General features: G+C 40.7%; 1 protein-coding gene across 1 annotated transcript; it reads left to right on the forward strand.

The window, feature by feature from the left end:
- The first annotated feature begins 6,174 nt into the window (after nucleotides 1-6,174).
- Nucleotides 6,175-9,870, forward strand: LOC113009462 (serine/threonine-protein kinase pim-2-like). Its single transcript, XM_080291844.1, has 10 exons — nucleotides 6,175-6,431; nucleotides 6,533-6,712; nucleotides 6,957-7,145; nucleotides 7,411-7,505; nucleotides 7,591-7,638; nucleotides 7,947-8,168; nucleotides 8,250-8,430; nucleotides 8,520-8,696; nucleotides 8,786-9,223; nucleotides 9,732-9,870. Exons 1-9 carry the CDS (start codon nucleotides 6,359-6,361, stop codon nucleotides 8,875-8,877), a joined length of 1,257 nt encoding a protein of 418 aa, XP_080147970.1. The 5' UTR covers nucleotides 6,175-6,358; the 3' UTR covers nucleotides 8,878-9,223; nucleotides 9,732-9,870.
- The last annotated feature ends 3,317 nt before the right edge of the window (nucleotides 9,871-13,187 follow it).

Below are 13,187 nucleotides of genomic sequence, written 5' to 3' on the forward strand. Positions count from 1 at the left end.
AGATGATGAGTTCAAACAGGTGCCATTCATACAGGTAACGAGTGGGGGACAGAAAAGCTTCTCACAGAAGACGTTACAGGTCTGTGAGAGCCAGAGATTTTCCATGTTTGAGGTGACCAAATACTTATTTTCCACCCTAATTTACGAATAAATTCTTTACAAATCCTACCATGTGGATTCATGGATTTTTTTTTCACATTCTGTCTCTCACAGTTGAAGTGTACCTCTGGTGCAAATTACTGACCTCTGTCATCATTTTAAGTGGGGGAACTTGCACAATCGGTGGCTGACTAAATACTTTTTTGCCCCACTGTACATACATCTACCATAAAAGAGAAATGTTTAGGTCTGGCAGTGCCAGCAGAGATGTGTAGATGGAAAAGGAGGAGGATGAGGAGGAGGTGAAGGACTGCGGTCTCTCTAGTAAGCCAGCAAGAGCCCAAATTAAAAATTAAAAAGCCAAAGCAAGTCCAGGACACCTGCACCGACTCACACACTTCTGTCAAACTCCAAAACAAAGTTCTGCCGTCCCCAGGGTTGGCATGTGGAGCTCAGTGACCGTGGACTCAATACTTCTGTATAAATGGAGGACAATATGACAAAACTTAGTGTTCACTTGATGAATTTGTTGTTTTGTTTTCTATGTAAATGTGTGCCTGCTTTTCCATGCTTTCTTTCTGTGTCTGTACTATGATGATAAATGTGTGCTGGCAGTACAGAGGCACTGTACTGTATTGCATTAAATAAATATACCACTTTTGTAAAGTGTGATTACTTTCAAGTTACTTTCCTTTCAATGCATTTTTTAAAATGGGCTTGTCTCAGTCCATTACTTCGACATTTAGCGTTGCTGTGAGGACATATGCTTTACAGATGGGGAAACTGCTCATTTACCACAAACATGACTCTATTTCTTTAATATTTTAAATCTTTTAACAAGCCTCCTCTCAGCCTAATGCCAAGATTGTCTTTTGCCTGCTGCATTTATGCTGCAATTATAGACCAATGCTGCTGATTTTCAACAATTTACCATTTTATTATATATGAGTCAAGTGAGTCAAAATCAAACATAATTTTAGAGTTTTCTCATATATGATGGCATAATTTGCTTGATATAAATCATATCATTATATGTATTGAGATGCACATTGGAAAAGATATTCCAAAATGAGATCACGACCAAGCATCAGATGACTGTGTCTGTAAAAATAATGTGTTTTTCTGTAGAGCTGGTTGTAGAACAGAGACAAGCTGGTATCACATAGTTCCTGCAGATTTTTCAGCTGCACATCCAGGATAAAATCCTTTCAAAAACAATATAATTCAACATTCAGTATTCATTTCCAAGGGATCAGCTTATAGATATATTACACAGATTACGGTGAGTGTACATGTTTTCAATATACAAACATTAAAAATGTTTCAGTCCTTTACAAAAATGCAGACAAACTACTCACTCGTCAGAACTTCATCTTTTAGGTCATGCACTCAGCAGGTCATTGCCATCACTGCTCAAATCTAAAGCCCTGGTTGATCTCTCATCCTGCTCTCTTTCCCCCATTCTTTCTTTGACCACCACTTTTTACTTTGGCTTCCTAAACATAATTTATATTGCCACTCCATCACTGCATTAATTTACAAGACACTTGCCAACAAACAAATTGTTGCACAGCTGAGGCTCAGACACTTTTTCCACAAGACGTAAAGTAAAAGTAATCTACTTCCTAGCAATCATAACTTTTTTCCAAATGCCCTTATTTTTAATCGATTGAGTGTCAACTGATTGAATGAATATTTGCAACTTAAATTCACTTTATACGGAAAATGTGTACTGTATAAATAAAGTTTGGCTTTGGATCAAAAGGTAGACCCAGTTAACCTGGAATCTGTCCAACTTTAACAACAGTAGTGTATGCATGCTTTATAACAGAGGGGCTAATTAAACTGTGATGTTAACTATTGTTATTCCTGCCCCAAGTGGAGGAGTTCAAGTATCTCGGGGTCTTGTTCGCGAGTGATGGGAGAAGGGAGCCGGAGATTGACAGACGGATTGGGGCTGCAGCTGCTGTAATGCGGACGCTGCACCGGTCCGTCGTGGTGAAGAGGGAGCTGAGTGTAAAAGCGAAGCTCTCAATTTACCGGTCGATCTACGTCCCTACCCTCACCTATGGCCACGAGCTGTGGGTAGTGACCGAAAGAACGAGATCGCGGATACAAGCGGCGGAAATGAGCTTCCTCCGAAGGGTGGCTGGCCTCTCCCTTAGAGATAGGGTGAGAAGTTCGGCCATCCGGGAGGGGCTCAGAGTAGAGCCGCTGCTGCTCCACATCGAAAGGAGTCAGCTGAGGTGGTTCGGGCATCCTGGGTGAGGTGTTCCAGGCATGTCCCACCGGGAGGAGGCCCCGGGGAAGACACAGGACACGCTGGAGAGATTCTATCTCTCGGCTGGCCTGGGAACGCCTTGGTATTCCCCTGGATAAGCTGGAGGAGGTGGCTGGGGAGAGGGAGGTCTGGGCCTCTTTGCTTAGGCTGCTGCCCCCGCGACCCGGCCTCGGATAAGCGGTTGAAGATGGATGGATGGATGGATGTTAACTATTGTTAGGAGATGGTTGATAAATGCATGAAGTTTAGTTTTCAGGTAGGCTGTTGCATTTAAATGATTCACAGCTCTTAGTAAGTGGCCCAACGTGTGCCAAGAAAATATTCCCTCCATCACTCTGCCACCAGCCTCAACTGTTGATACATGGCAGGATGGATGAGGAGGAACTCCTGAGGAGAATTTAAGCCACACCTCTACCCTCTTTTTCCCTCTAACCTTTTAGATGTGTTTTAATGTCAACTTCGCAATGAACAGACTCCCACACACTGTGAACCTTAATTACATTTCATTACTAAACATCCTTTGTGCAAAATAGGTATTTAAGTGAATAATTGCCTCATAATTGTCTAGTATCAAAACATATACAAAAGAGATTTGCTAAACAGATGCTGTGCTGTGAGTCTGTTTCCATTGCTGGGCCTGTTTATTCCTCTGCTATGCATCTGTTTTCTGTAATAGATGTAAAAGGCATCTCCAGCACCACATTTTGTCGTTCAAACTGGGAAGACTGTACTTGTGAACTGGGGCTATATAAATTGAAATGAAATGAACTGAAAGCACACAATTTCGGCATGTTGGGTCTAAATTAATACATGGATTAATAACTTGATTTTATTGTCCAGCAGCTTACAATAAAATGGTAAAGGGCCTGTATTTGTATAGCGCTTTACTTAGTCCCTAAGGACCCCAAAGCGCTTTACACTACATTCAGTCATTCACACACTTCCCCAGGGCGGCTGTGGCTATAATAACGCACTGACAGAGGCAAGGCTGCCAGACACTGGCGCTACCAGGCCCTCTGACCACCACCAGTAGGCAACGGGTGAAGTGTGAAGTGGCTTGCCCAAGGACACAACGACTGAGACTGCCGGAGCCGGGGCTCAAACCGGCAACCTTCTGATTACAAGACGCCCCATCGCCCCAGTGGACTTATACTATACTAAAATGGAGTTATGGATTAAGCTGTTTCAATAGGAATAAAAAAGAGCTCAGATTTTAAGGGAATTCTTACTGATTCAGAGGTTTTTGTGTCAGTCTCACATTGTAATCAGCTGTAAATGACTGGTGACATTTTTATATTGACATAAACAATGATGTTGGTGTTTCAAACCTGTCAGTGTTAGCAGACATATTACAAGACTTCATAAAATATGATACAAAAGCATGATTACAAATACAATAAATGCTTCTGGATGGCAAATGCTCTGTTCAGTACACACGTTTTACTTTGAACACATAGGTATGCAGCATGCACACAACATGCATTCATCCTTTTTGGTTGAGTCCATGGTGATGGCCTGTGTCTTTCCGAGTTCTCCTCAAACACTTTGGCTTCCCTCTACAATGTTAGGCCTCTTATTAACCTTTGTCATGTCATGCACACATTGCTCAAGAGCTGTTGCCATATTGGATGTGATAACCTGTAGCGATCACATCCAATAACTCATGTGTTGTTTACATACAAATGATCACTGCTTTTTTTTCACTGCTGTGCTGCTGGTTGCAGCAATCACCAGGGATAGAGAATCTTTTTTGTTGCCTTTCAGGTGATTTGGATAGAAGAGGAGCATCACATAAATGGTAGTATCAGTTCTAAATTATTTGAAATCCAAGTATCTGTTTCAAACAATATTTGACTGTGAGGCTTGGTTACCGGTTGTTGCTGGTTCTCACTGGTTGTCACTAGTTGTTACCGCTTGCTGCTGGTGCAGCAGCACTGACAGCTAACATGGCGGTTAAATCGACACATTTTGCTGCACCCATTTTTAGTTTTAATTGTTTTATGTCAGCTTTTCAGCTCCACCTTCTCCACTTCTTCCACACTAAACTTTTTCCACAAGCTGCGTGAGTGCACACCAAAGGTAGGGGAGGTGCTCAGGTTCACTGTCATTGATCATAATCGATCGATAGTGAAAAGTCCCCGCTCAATGCTCAGCTCAAATGCACAAATATATACAATTATGAGATATTCATGAAGTATTTTTATTTTATTTTGCCATTTATATATGTTGGCACTAACAGTGCTCAAGACAATACTTATATACTGTCAATATGTGACATATTGAAATCGCGTTTGAATTTGCGCTTGTTTTTTGCTTTCACTTTGCAATCGCACGAACTGTGTATAGAGAGCGACAGCACTGATTGGTGAGTGATGATAATTTGTGCACCAATTCCTCTGACATCGTCTTATCAATCGTTAGCTTACTATGCAAACATGACAAGTGAAATCTCCCGCAGCCTAAACATGTGAGAGGTTGATCGCGCAGAGAATCGCTGAGCGTTATGTGAGTGCGTGTGTAAAAGCAGCAGGATATATATTTTAGTTCTGCTGAGCCAAATAAGACAGGTCAGGGTGAAGAAGTGACAGCCAAAGAAAAGCTTACCACAAAACGGAGAAGTTATGACAAATCAGACTATAAGGCAAAAAGAAAGTGCAGCTTTATGGTTTCATGGACAAAAGAATTTCTGTGGCTGCGATATGATGAGCTAAATAACCAGGGCTGCACATAAGTGGTCCGCAGGTGCGCATTCGCTGTCAAAATAAAAAACACGCACAAGGGTTAGGGTTAAATTTAAAAACTGTACTTTTGAGTTAAAATATATATTTATAATTTTAATAAATGACAAATTAAAAAGGCATGAACATTTCTTTTGTATTGAAAAAATTTCGAACCGTGACACCAAAGTATCGAACCGAACCGTGAATTTTGTGTATTGTTGCACCCCTAATATATATATATATGTGTGTATTTTTAACAAGAACTTTATTGAACAATCAGTGAGTATACAACATACAAACAGATGAGGTATACAAGTGGAACATAAATATGAACAACCAGCGATTAAAGAAAAAAAGAAAAAAAAAACCACACCGATAGAGTTGGGAAGCAGGTACCATGCTTGTTACATCAGCTAACAATACTAACTTCCACAACACTCACCAAGACAGTCGGAGGTTAGGTAAAACAGAGCAAATAAATTATTGAGAAATTATAAGAAAATACATTAGGCAGGAAAGGAAAAAGAATAACTGTGGAAGTTCAAATTCACTGGGCTACACGTGCTTTCTTTCTATAGCCTTTGAACCTTGAAAAATATAACCTCATCACAGTAACGCATAATTTTATCATGCATTACATCCAATACTGCTCATACATTTAGTGAGTAACTAGTCATAATAATGCTCACAGATACGATTTATAGATCAGTCAACACATTCCAGCACCTTTAGGCAACTGTTTTTGTGATTTGGTGCTGTAAATAAAACTGAAATCCAGTGAATTTTGACTTAACCTGTGCTGTTAGCTTTTAGCCTGCAAAGCTATCCATTAGCCTTCACTACTGCCTTACAAGTAAATGCTGCCCAAAGAGAGTCCTTCTTGTTGGTATAATAGCTACAATATTATCTATAATATCCATTGCTTGTTCCTAACTAGTTTTATGGCCTTTGTTGTAGAAGCACAGTTCCCACCTTGAAGCAGCCCTCTATAAACATGCATTTATGCAGCTGCGCTACAGTTTTTGCAATATTGCACCCCTAAATAAATCTTTACAGAACTTTGCCTTCACCAGAAACTACTGCCTAGCCCAGGCTGATGTTCTGTAGCTATGGAAACCAAGAATTCCAAAATCTTGTGATGTCATCACCTCGTTGTTATAAGACATTGTTATAAGACACTAAAGATCATAGTTCTCACACACAGCTCATTGCATCTTTGCAGAGTGAAGAGTGAAATCCTGAAACTAAATTAACCTAAATGTATCACACAATGTCAAAGTCTTGGCCAACTTATACTGCACCACGTCCTGTGGATCTGAATAACCCTCTAGGTAAGTCAAATGGGATTCATATGGTAATTATGCATGCTTCTGGGTTTTTATTTGAGGCAACTGAATTTGATTTAAACAAAATCATCTTTTGTTGATTTCAGGACACCAAACAGAGCCTTGCATCTCCACACTGGTGAAGATGACTCCAGATGGAAGAATAGAGGGAAGAAAGAGAAGGGACTTACCTGAAAGACTGGACAAATCCCCCAAAAAAAGCAAAAGCAGTGGAGGTCCAAAACCGGGTCCCAGCCACTTTGTTTCTGGGGAATCCAGTTTGAAATGTAAGTGATAAGACCTGTTTTAGCTGTGACATTATCTTGGCTATGTAGTTTATTTTGTGACTTTAACTGTGTACTTAACGGTCTTTAACTTTGTAGTTGGTTCATTTAGCCTTCTTTGTGTTGATTTTCAGTGTGCAGTTATTGCTTTAATGCACGATTGCCAGACCTTAGAAAGTCAGTAGAAAGCAGTTGACACAGAGTTGGACTGAAAATGCTTAAAGTCAAACTACTTTTTCCATTTTAGTTGGCCTTCTCATAGTGCCTTCAAGCGACTCTAGTATAATTAAGAGGAGCAACAAACGGAAGAGCACTAGTGACGAATCTGAGGGACCATCCAGCAAAAAAAGCAGGACAACAAGCCCAGAGGAGAGTCCCACCCAGGAACCCTCTGAAACATGTGACTCACCGAGGATATCCGGCACTGACAGAAAAGGTAAGATAATGGCAATATTTCTGAGCTGGATCACAAGATCCTTTAGAATTTGTCCTGGGGTTTGAGATTGGGTTTGATTCCTGTGGGACCAATCGACAATAAGAGACACTCTGGGCAGTAATGACGTTACCTACCTACTAATCTGCTAAAATGTAGCTGCTATTTACCAATTAATAGAGATGTTATAGCAAAGCTCTATAGGACTGTGCCAGCTGTTTTCTGTGTAACAAGTCATAACCTGTATGTTTTTCCTGTGTGTCTGCAGAAGACTTCCTGGAAAAATATCAAGAGCTGGAGGTGCTGGGTCATGGAGGCTTTGCCACCGTGTTTTCTGGAATACGCATAAAAGACAGTTTTCCAGTATGGCTTCTTACATTTGCATTTCACAGATCTTCAGTTTATTCCTGTTTGTACTTCTCTAACCCAGAAAATGTCTTTAATGCAGGTGGCAATCAAACATGTTCAACAGCGCAGACTTGCGCGCACAACAATGGTAAGCGTCTTTTCTTATTCCAGCAGGTATTTATATTATTTCAGGCCTTCTCAGGCATCAAGCATAAGGCACGTATTTCCTCTGTGCATGAACCAGACTGGTCTCACAGTTGTGTGTGAAATCGTCAGGAAATATGGTCGAATTCTATGAACAGTGGGTCACCTTATTGTTTAAACTGACATGTTTCAGTGGAAAGAATGCTTTTTAAAGATCAGGTCATTTTGTGACTATTTCAAAACTGTCTGTACGCTGATAGCTACTTTTGTTGAAATTCTGAATACTGACCTGAAGTAACTTTCCTTCTGAAGGATTGGAATGGGAAAAGTACTGATGTTCCCCTGGAGGTGGCGCTACTGATACAAGTTGGGGCTGGACCACACGATACGGAAAGCAGTATAACCCCACTTCTACTTGACTGGTTTGATCTGGAAGATGAGCTTATTATGGTTTTTGAGAAACCAGAAAATTGCATGGACTTAGACAATTACCTCAAAACTACAGATAAACCTCTGTCAGAGACACATGTTAAGGTAAGTGACGAGCATTTGGAGCTTACAGCAGTTTTTCATAGAGAATGTCCTGTGCTCCAAATATGGCTTCCTTTCTTTTAGGTCATAATGAAGCAACTAGTTGACGCAGCCATTACGATGGATAACAAGGGGGTTTTCCACCGAGATATTAAACCACACAACATTCTAATTGAAACATCTTCGGAGGAACCCCGAGTGCGATACATCGATTTTGGCTGTGGAGTCACGTTTACTCCGGGACAAAGGTTCAGGAGGAACGCAGGTATGTTTTCAGCCACAGCGTTGTGCTGTCATGAACTGTCTCCACATCATGTTCCCTCCCCATTAATTCTTCTTATCTTTGTGTTTTAGGAACCAGGATCTACAATAGTCCAGAGTGGTTCATGTACGGCTTCTGCTCTGCAGAATATACTACAGCCTGGCAGCTGGGTGTTGTGATGTACCAGCTGTTACACAACAAGTTACCATTTGACTGCGACTACAAGATCATCAACCAAAACCCACCGATTTTAGCTGACATTTCAAACAGTAAGATTTCTGCCAAAAGGGCTGTTGATATAAGAAAGGTGAAATAACTTTGTGGATAACTTTAACAAGAGTATTTCATTTCTGTAAAGAATGCAGGGATTTTTTGACGGGGTGTCTGAGGAAGCACTACAAGGACCGCTTCACCCTGGAGGATCTTCGGAATCACATGTGGCTCAAATGATTTCTGCGCACCATGAACTAAAAGGTTATGGAGCAAAAGCTCCAACACATCACAAGTCATCAACAAGTCACTTTTCAAATTTAGTAGCAATGTTGCAGTTGCTGTCACGTGGCTCTTTTTTGGTGTTTTCTTTTCCAATCCAGCAGCAAGCAGTCTGAGACCTCCATCTGACCTTCATCTAAATATAGTGTCAAGCGGCAGCTGTGTGAAGGCAAGAGAGGACCCAAATGCACAGCTCTAGACACACGGGGATGAACTCAAAGGCAGGTCTTTATTAACAGGAACATAAGAAGCCATACAATAACTAACCTGGGAGCAACTAAAGCTGAGGCGCTGGGAAGACACGGTAAATGCACACAACCTAGAGGGACGACGCAACACAGAACAAAGGGACACTCTGACATAAATACACAGAAGGTAATGAGGGAAGTGGGAACACACGGGGAACACAGCTGAAGACAATTAGCGAGCAGGGAGGACACGAAACTGAAAATACTGACACCAAGATGTGGACCTTAAACACAACACAGTACACAGAGATGAGCACAGAGAGAGAGAGGCAGAGAAGAAGGATGAATATGGGGGGATGAGGAGAAACAGAACACAAAGGATGGGAACACGGTACCAGAACAAACACCACAATAAAAACATGGACACAGGGGGAATCCAAATACCAAACCAACCAATCCAATGGACATAAGGAACAAAATACAAAACTACAGGAAAACTAAGAACACTGGGTCAAAATGACCCAGGACCATGACATATAGGCTTTTGTAGGCTTGCTTTATGAAAAATGTCATTGATGAAAATGTAGTGTATATCTGTTATTAACCTCTGTCTCTCTTCCACAGCATGTCTTTATCCTGTCTTCCTTCTCTCACCCCAACCGGTCGCAGCAGATGGCCGCCCCTCCCTGAGCCTGGTTCTGCCGGAGGTTTCTTCCTGTTAAAAGGGAGTTTTTCCTTCCCACTGTCGCCAAAGTGCTTGCTCAAAGGGGGTCATATGATTGTTGGGTTTTTCTCTGTATCTATGAAGTGCCTTGAGGCGACTTTTGTTTTGATTTAGATTAGATTAGATTAGATAGAACTTTATTAATCCCTCGGGTGGGTTCCTCTGGGAAATTCGATTTCCAAAAAAGCACAGCACCGACAGAAGTTACAGAGTTACAGAATATTATATATATATATATATATATATATATATATATACACACACACACACACACATATATATAAATACAGAGACAATATAAATAAAATATACGAAGGGGATAAATAGAATAAATAGGAATAAAAAATAAAAATACAAGTGAATTGCACATTTCAAGTATTGAGGTCTGATTTGGCGCTATATAAATAAAATTGAATTGAATTGAATTGAATTGAATTGAATTGAGGCCATGATACATTTTATTGTAGCTCATCATCATCCGACCCTGCCCTGAAAATAGCTGAAGAAATGTTGGCATACCGAAAGGTTTGCTTTGGGGGTACTATTTGGTGCCATTTTAAGTTAACAACTATTAAAAAAAAAAAAGAGTCATATTTTGTGTGATTTTTTTATTACTGTTGTTGTCCCAAGAAGCAAGATGGCGCCTGTGTTTGGCTGTGCCGCTGCCTCCGTCCGTGTGTTTGTTTACTTTATATGTTATGCAAGTGTTCTTGCTACAGTTTTGTCCGATGTCATCTCCCTTCGGATTTATGATCGCCATGCGTTACTGGCGATCAAATCTGCTATGGATAACTTTCAGAGTCAACGATACGACGTTGTTTTCCCACCACCGCTTGAGCGCGACGCAGCACCCGGTTCACCTCCACTCTTGCCGGTTAGCTCAATTTTGCTTCAGAGGCCTCGTCGGAGGAAGCGGGGGAAGAGAGCCGGCTTTGTTGTCCTGCTCCGTCGTCTTCGGAAAGAGGCAGATCTTCGGGGGCTTTATTCCTGGGCTGCTAGTGGTAAGATCCGCCTGAGACTTGTCAGAGCTGGATTAATCCCCACAACCCACTGTGTTTACCACCCAAGTTTCCACCTAAAAGTATGGAAAGCAATGCCTCATCGCGGCAGGAACCCTGTTTTGCTGCACAGCTTACCGCATAGTACGAACTCTGTTCCTGGAAACTCTACCCCTGTCCCGGTGGGTCGCAGCGTTAAATGGATGTTAATTAATGCGCGCTCAATTGCCAACAAGTCTTATATCTTAAATGACTTGCTCTGTGCGGAGAAGCTTGATTTTATGTTTATCTCTGAGACGTGGCAGCGTGAGAATGAAGTTTCACATCTTTTAGAGCTGTGTCCCACTGACTGTTCATTTCTCTGTGTGCCTTGGATATCTGGACGAGGGGGTGGAACAGCGGTAATTTTCAAAAAGACATTCTTATGCCAGATGATCTCCTCAAGCTGTTACAACTCTTTTGAGATGATTATGATAAAAATTGGACGAGAACAGCCCATATACGGCATTTTAATTTATCGTTCACCTGGGTCTGCTGCAGCTTTTCTGTCAGACCTACAAGAATTTTTCATGTCTGTCCCGTCTGTAACATCTGAAAATAAAATATAATAAATAATAAAAACAAAGATCGACCAAATGGACCAATACGGCAATGCCACGATGACCCATTTGGCAAAGTAAATCCATTGGGTATCCTTGTTGGTCTTCAGACAACAATTCTGATGGCTAAAGAACCAAATGGGACAGGCAGAAAAAAAAAAAAAAAGACCTACAAGAATTTTTAACTTCCACGATTAAACTGGGCGAGGTCATCATTGTTGGTGACTTCAACATTCATGCAGAGGACTCATCAAATAGTACCACTAAGGAGTTCCTGAGCATTATGGACTCTTTTAATTTTGTTCAACATGTATCAGGTCCTACTCACACAGCTGGGCATACTCTGGACTTTGTCTACACCTGTGGTGTTTCCCTTGACCACATGAACTTAAATGATGTTTCTTTTAGCGATCATAAGTCAGTCTTTTTTAATGTATTGTTCAATTCAGAGTCTCTTCCCCAAAGTTTTATTAGGCGCAGGCGCTTTATTGATGACTCTGTCATTTTAAAGTTTTCTTCTCTTTTTAATTTTAAACCTTCTTCTGACGAGGTTGACATCCTTATTAATTCTTTTAATGAACACTGTCTTGCCATTCTTAATCAGGTTGCTCCTTTCAAAACTAGTCATTGCACTGTTAGTTCCTGCACACCATGGTTAAATAATCAAACAGGGTTCAGTTTTGGGTCCATTATTATTTTCTTTTTATATGCTTCCTTTAGCTGGCATTATTCAGTCTTTTAGTGACCTGTCTTATCATTTCTATGCCGATGACATTCAGCTGTATATGTCCTTTAAGCCTCATCAGCTGGATAGGCTGTCCACCCTAGTCCAGTGCTTAACTCAGGTTTCTGACTGGCTTTCTAAAATTACCTTGTTTTAAACATGAACAAGACAGAGACCATGATCATCGCTCCTCCTGATCTATATTCTAAAATCAGTCCGGTTCTTGCCCCTTTCTGTTCTTCTGCTAAGCCAAATATTTGAAATGTTGGAGTAATATTTGACTCTTCTCTGGGCCTTGACTCACACGTAAAATATCTTTCTCGTTCCTGTTTCTTTCATTTAAGGAATATTTCTAAATTGCGACATATGGTCTCCTTAGCTGAACTGGAAAAAATTGTCCATGCATTTGTGTCATCGCGTTTAGATTATTGTAATTCCCTGTTTACCAGCTTGGATAAATCATCTCTTTCTCGACTCCAAGCTATACAAAACGCAGCAGCCAGACTACTAACTCGCTCTAGCAAGCGAGCTCACATCACTCCTATTTTATGTTCTTTACATTGGCTCCCAATAGATTTTAGAATTTGTTTTAAAATTTTTGTTTTAACGTACAGAGCACTAAATGGCCAAGCCCCAGATTATTTATCCAAGCTTCTCACAAAATACACTACTGTTCGCCGTCTCCGCTCACAGACTCAGAGTTTGTTGGTTGCTCCCAGAACACGTCTGAAGACGAAAGGGGACAGAGCCTTTCAGTCTGTGGCACCAAGGCTGTGGAACAGTCTACCTCTACAACTACGTTTGGTTTGGCTTTTTACATTTTTATATTTTTAATCTACATTTAAACTCTTGTTAGATTATAATATTATTTTATGACATGTTATACCCCTAACTAAAGATTGTGAATTATTATGTAGTTTTAGTTTGCATTATTTTCCTGAATTAGAAGAAGCTGATAACTATTGCATTCGTTAAACTGATTTGCATTACATTAGACTGCTGATTTATTGTGGATGAATGATATTGTTTTATGAT

This window comes from Astatotilapia calliptera, chromosome 17 (assembly GCF_964374335.1).
Source record: "Astatotilapia calliptera chromosome 17, fAstCal68.1, whole genome shotgun sequence".
Classification (NCBI taxonomy): Eukaryota; Metazoa; Chordata; class Actinopteri; order Cichliformes; family Cichlidae; genus Astatotilapia; species Astatotilapia calliptera.

Coding starts and splice junctions, on each gene's coding strand:
- LOC113009462 (XM_080291844.1), top strand. CDS start 6,359: ATGTATCACACAATGTCAAAGTCTTGGCCAACTTATACTGCACCACGT. Junction 6,432..6,532: donor GGATCTGAATAACCCTCTAG/GTAAGTCAAATG, acceptor TGTTGATTTCAG/GACACCAAACAGAGCCTTGC. Junction 6,713..6,956: donor TGGGGAATCCAGTTTGAAAT/GTAAGTGATAAG, acceptor TTTCCATTTTAG/TTGGCCTTCTCATAGTGCCT.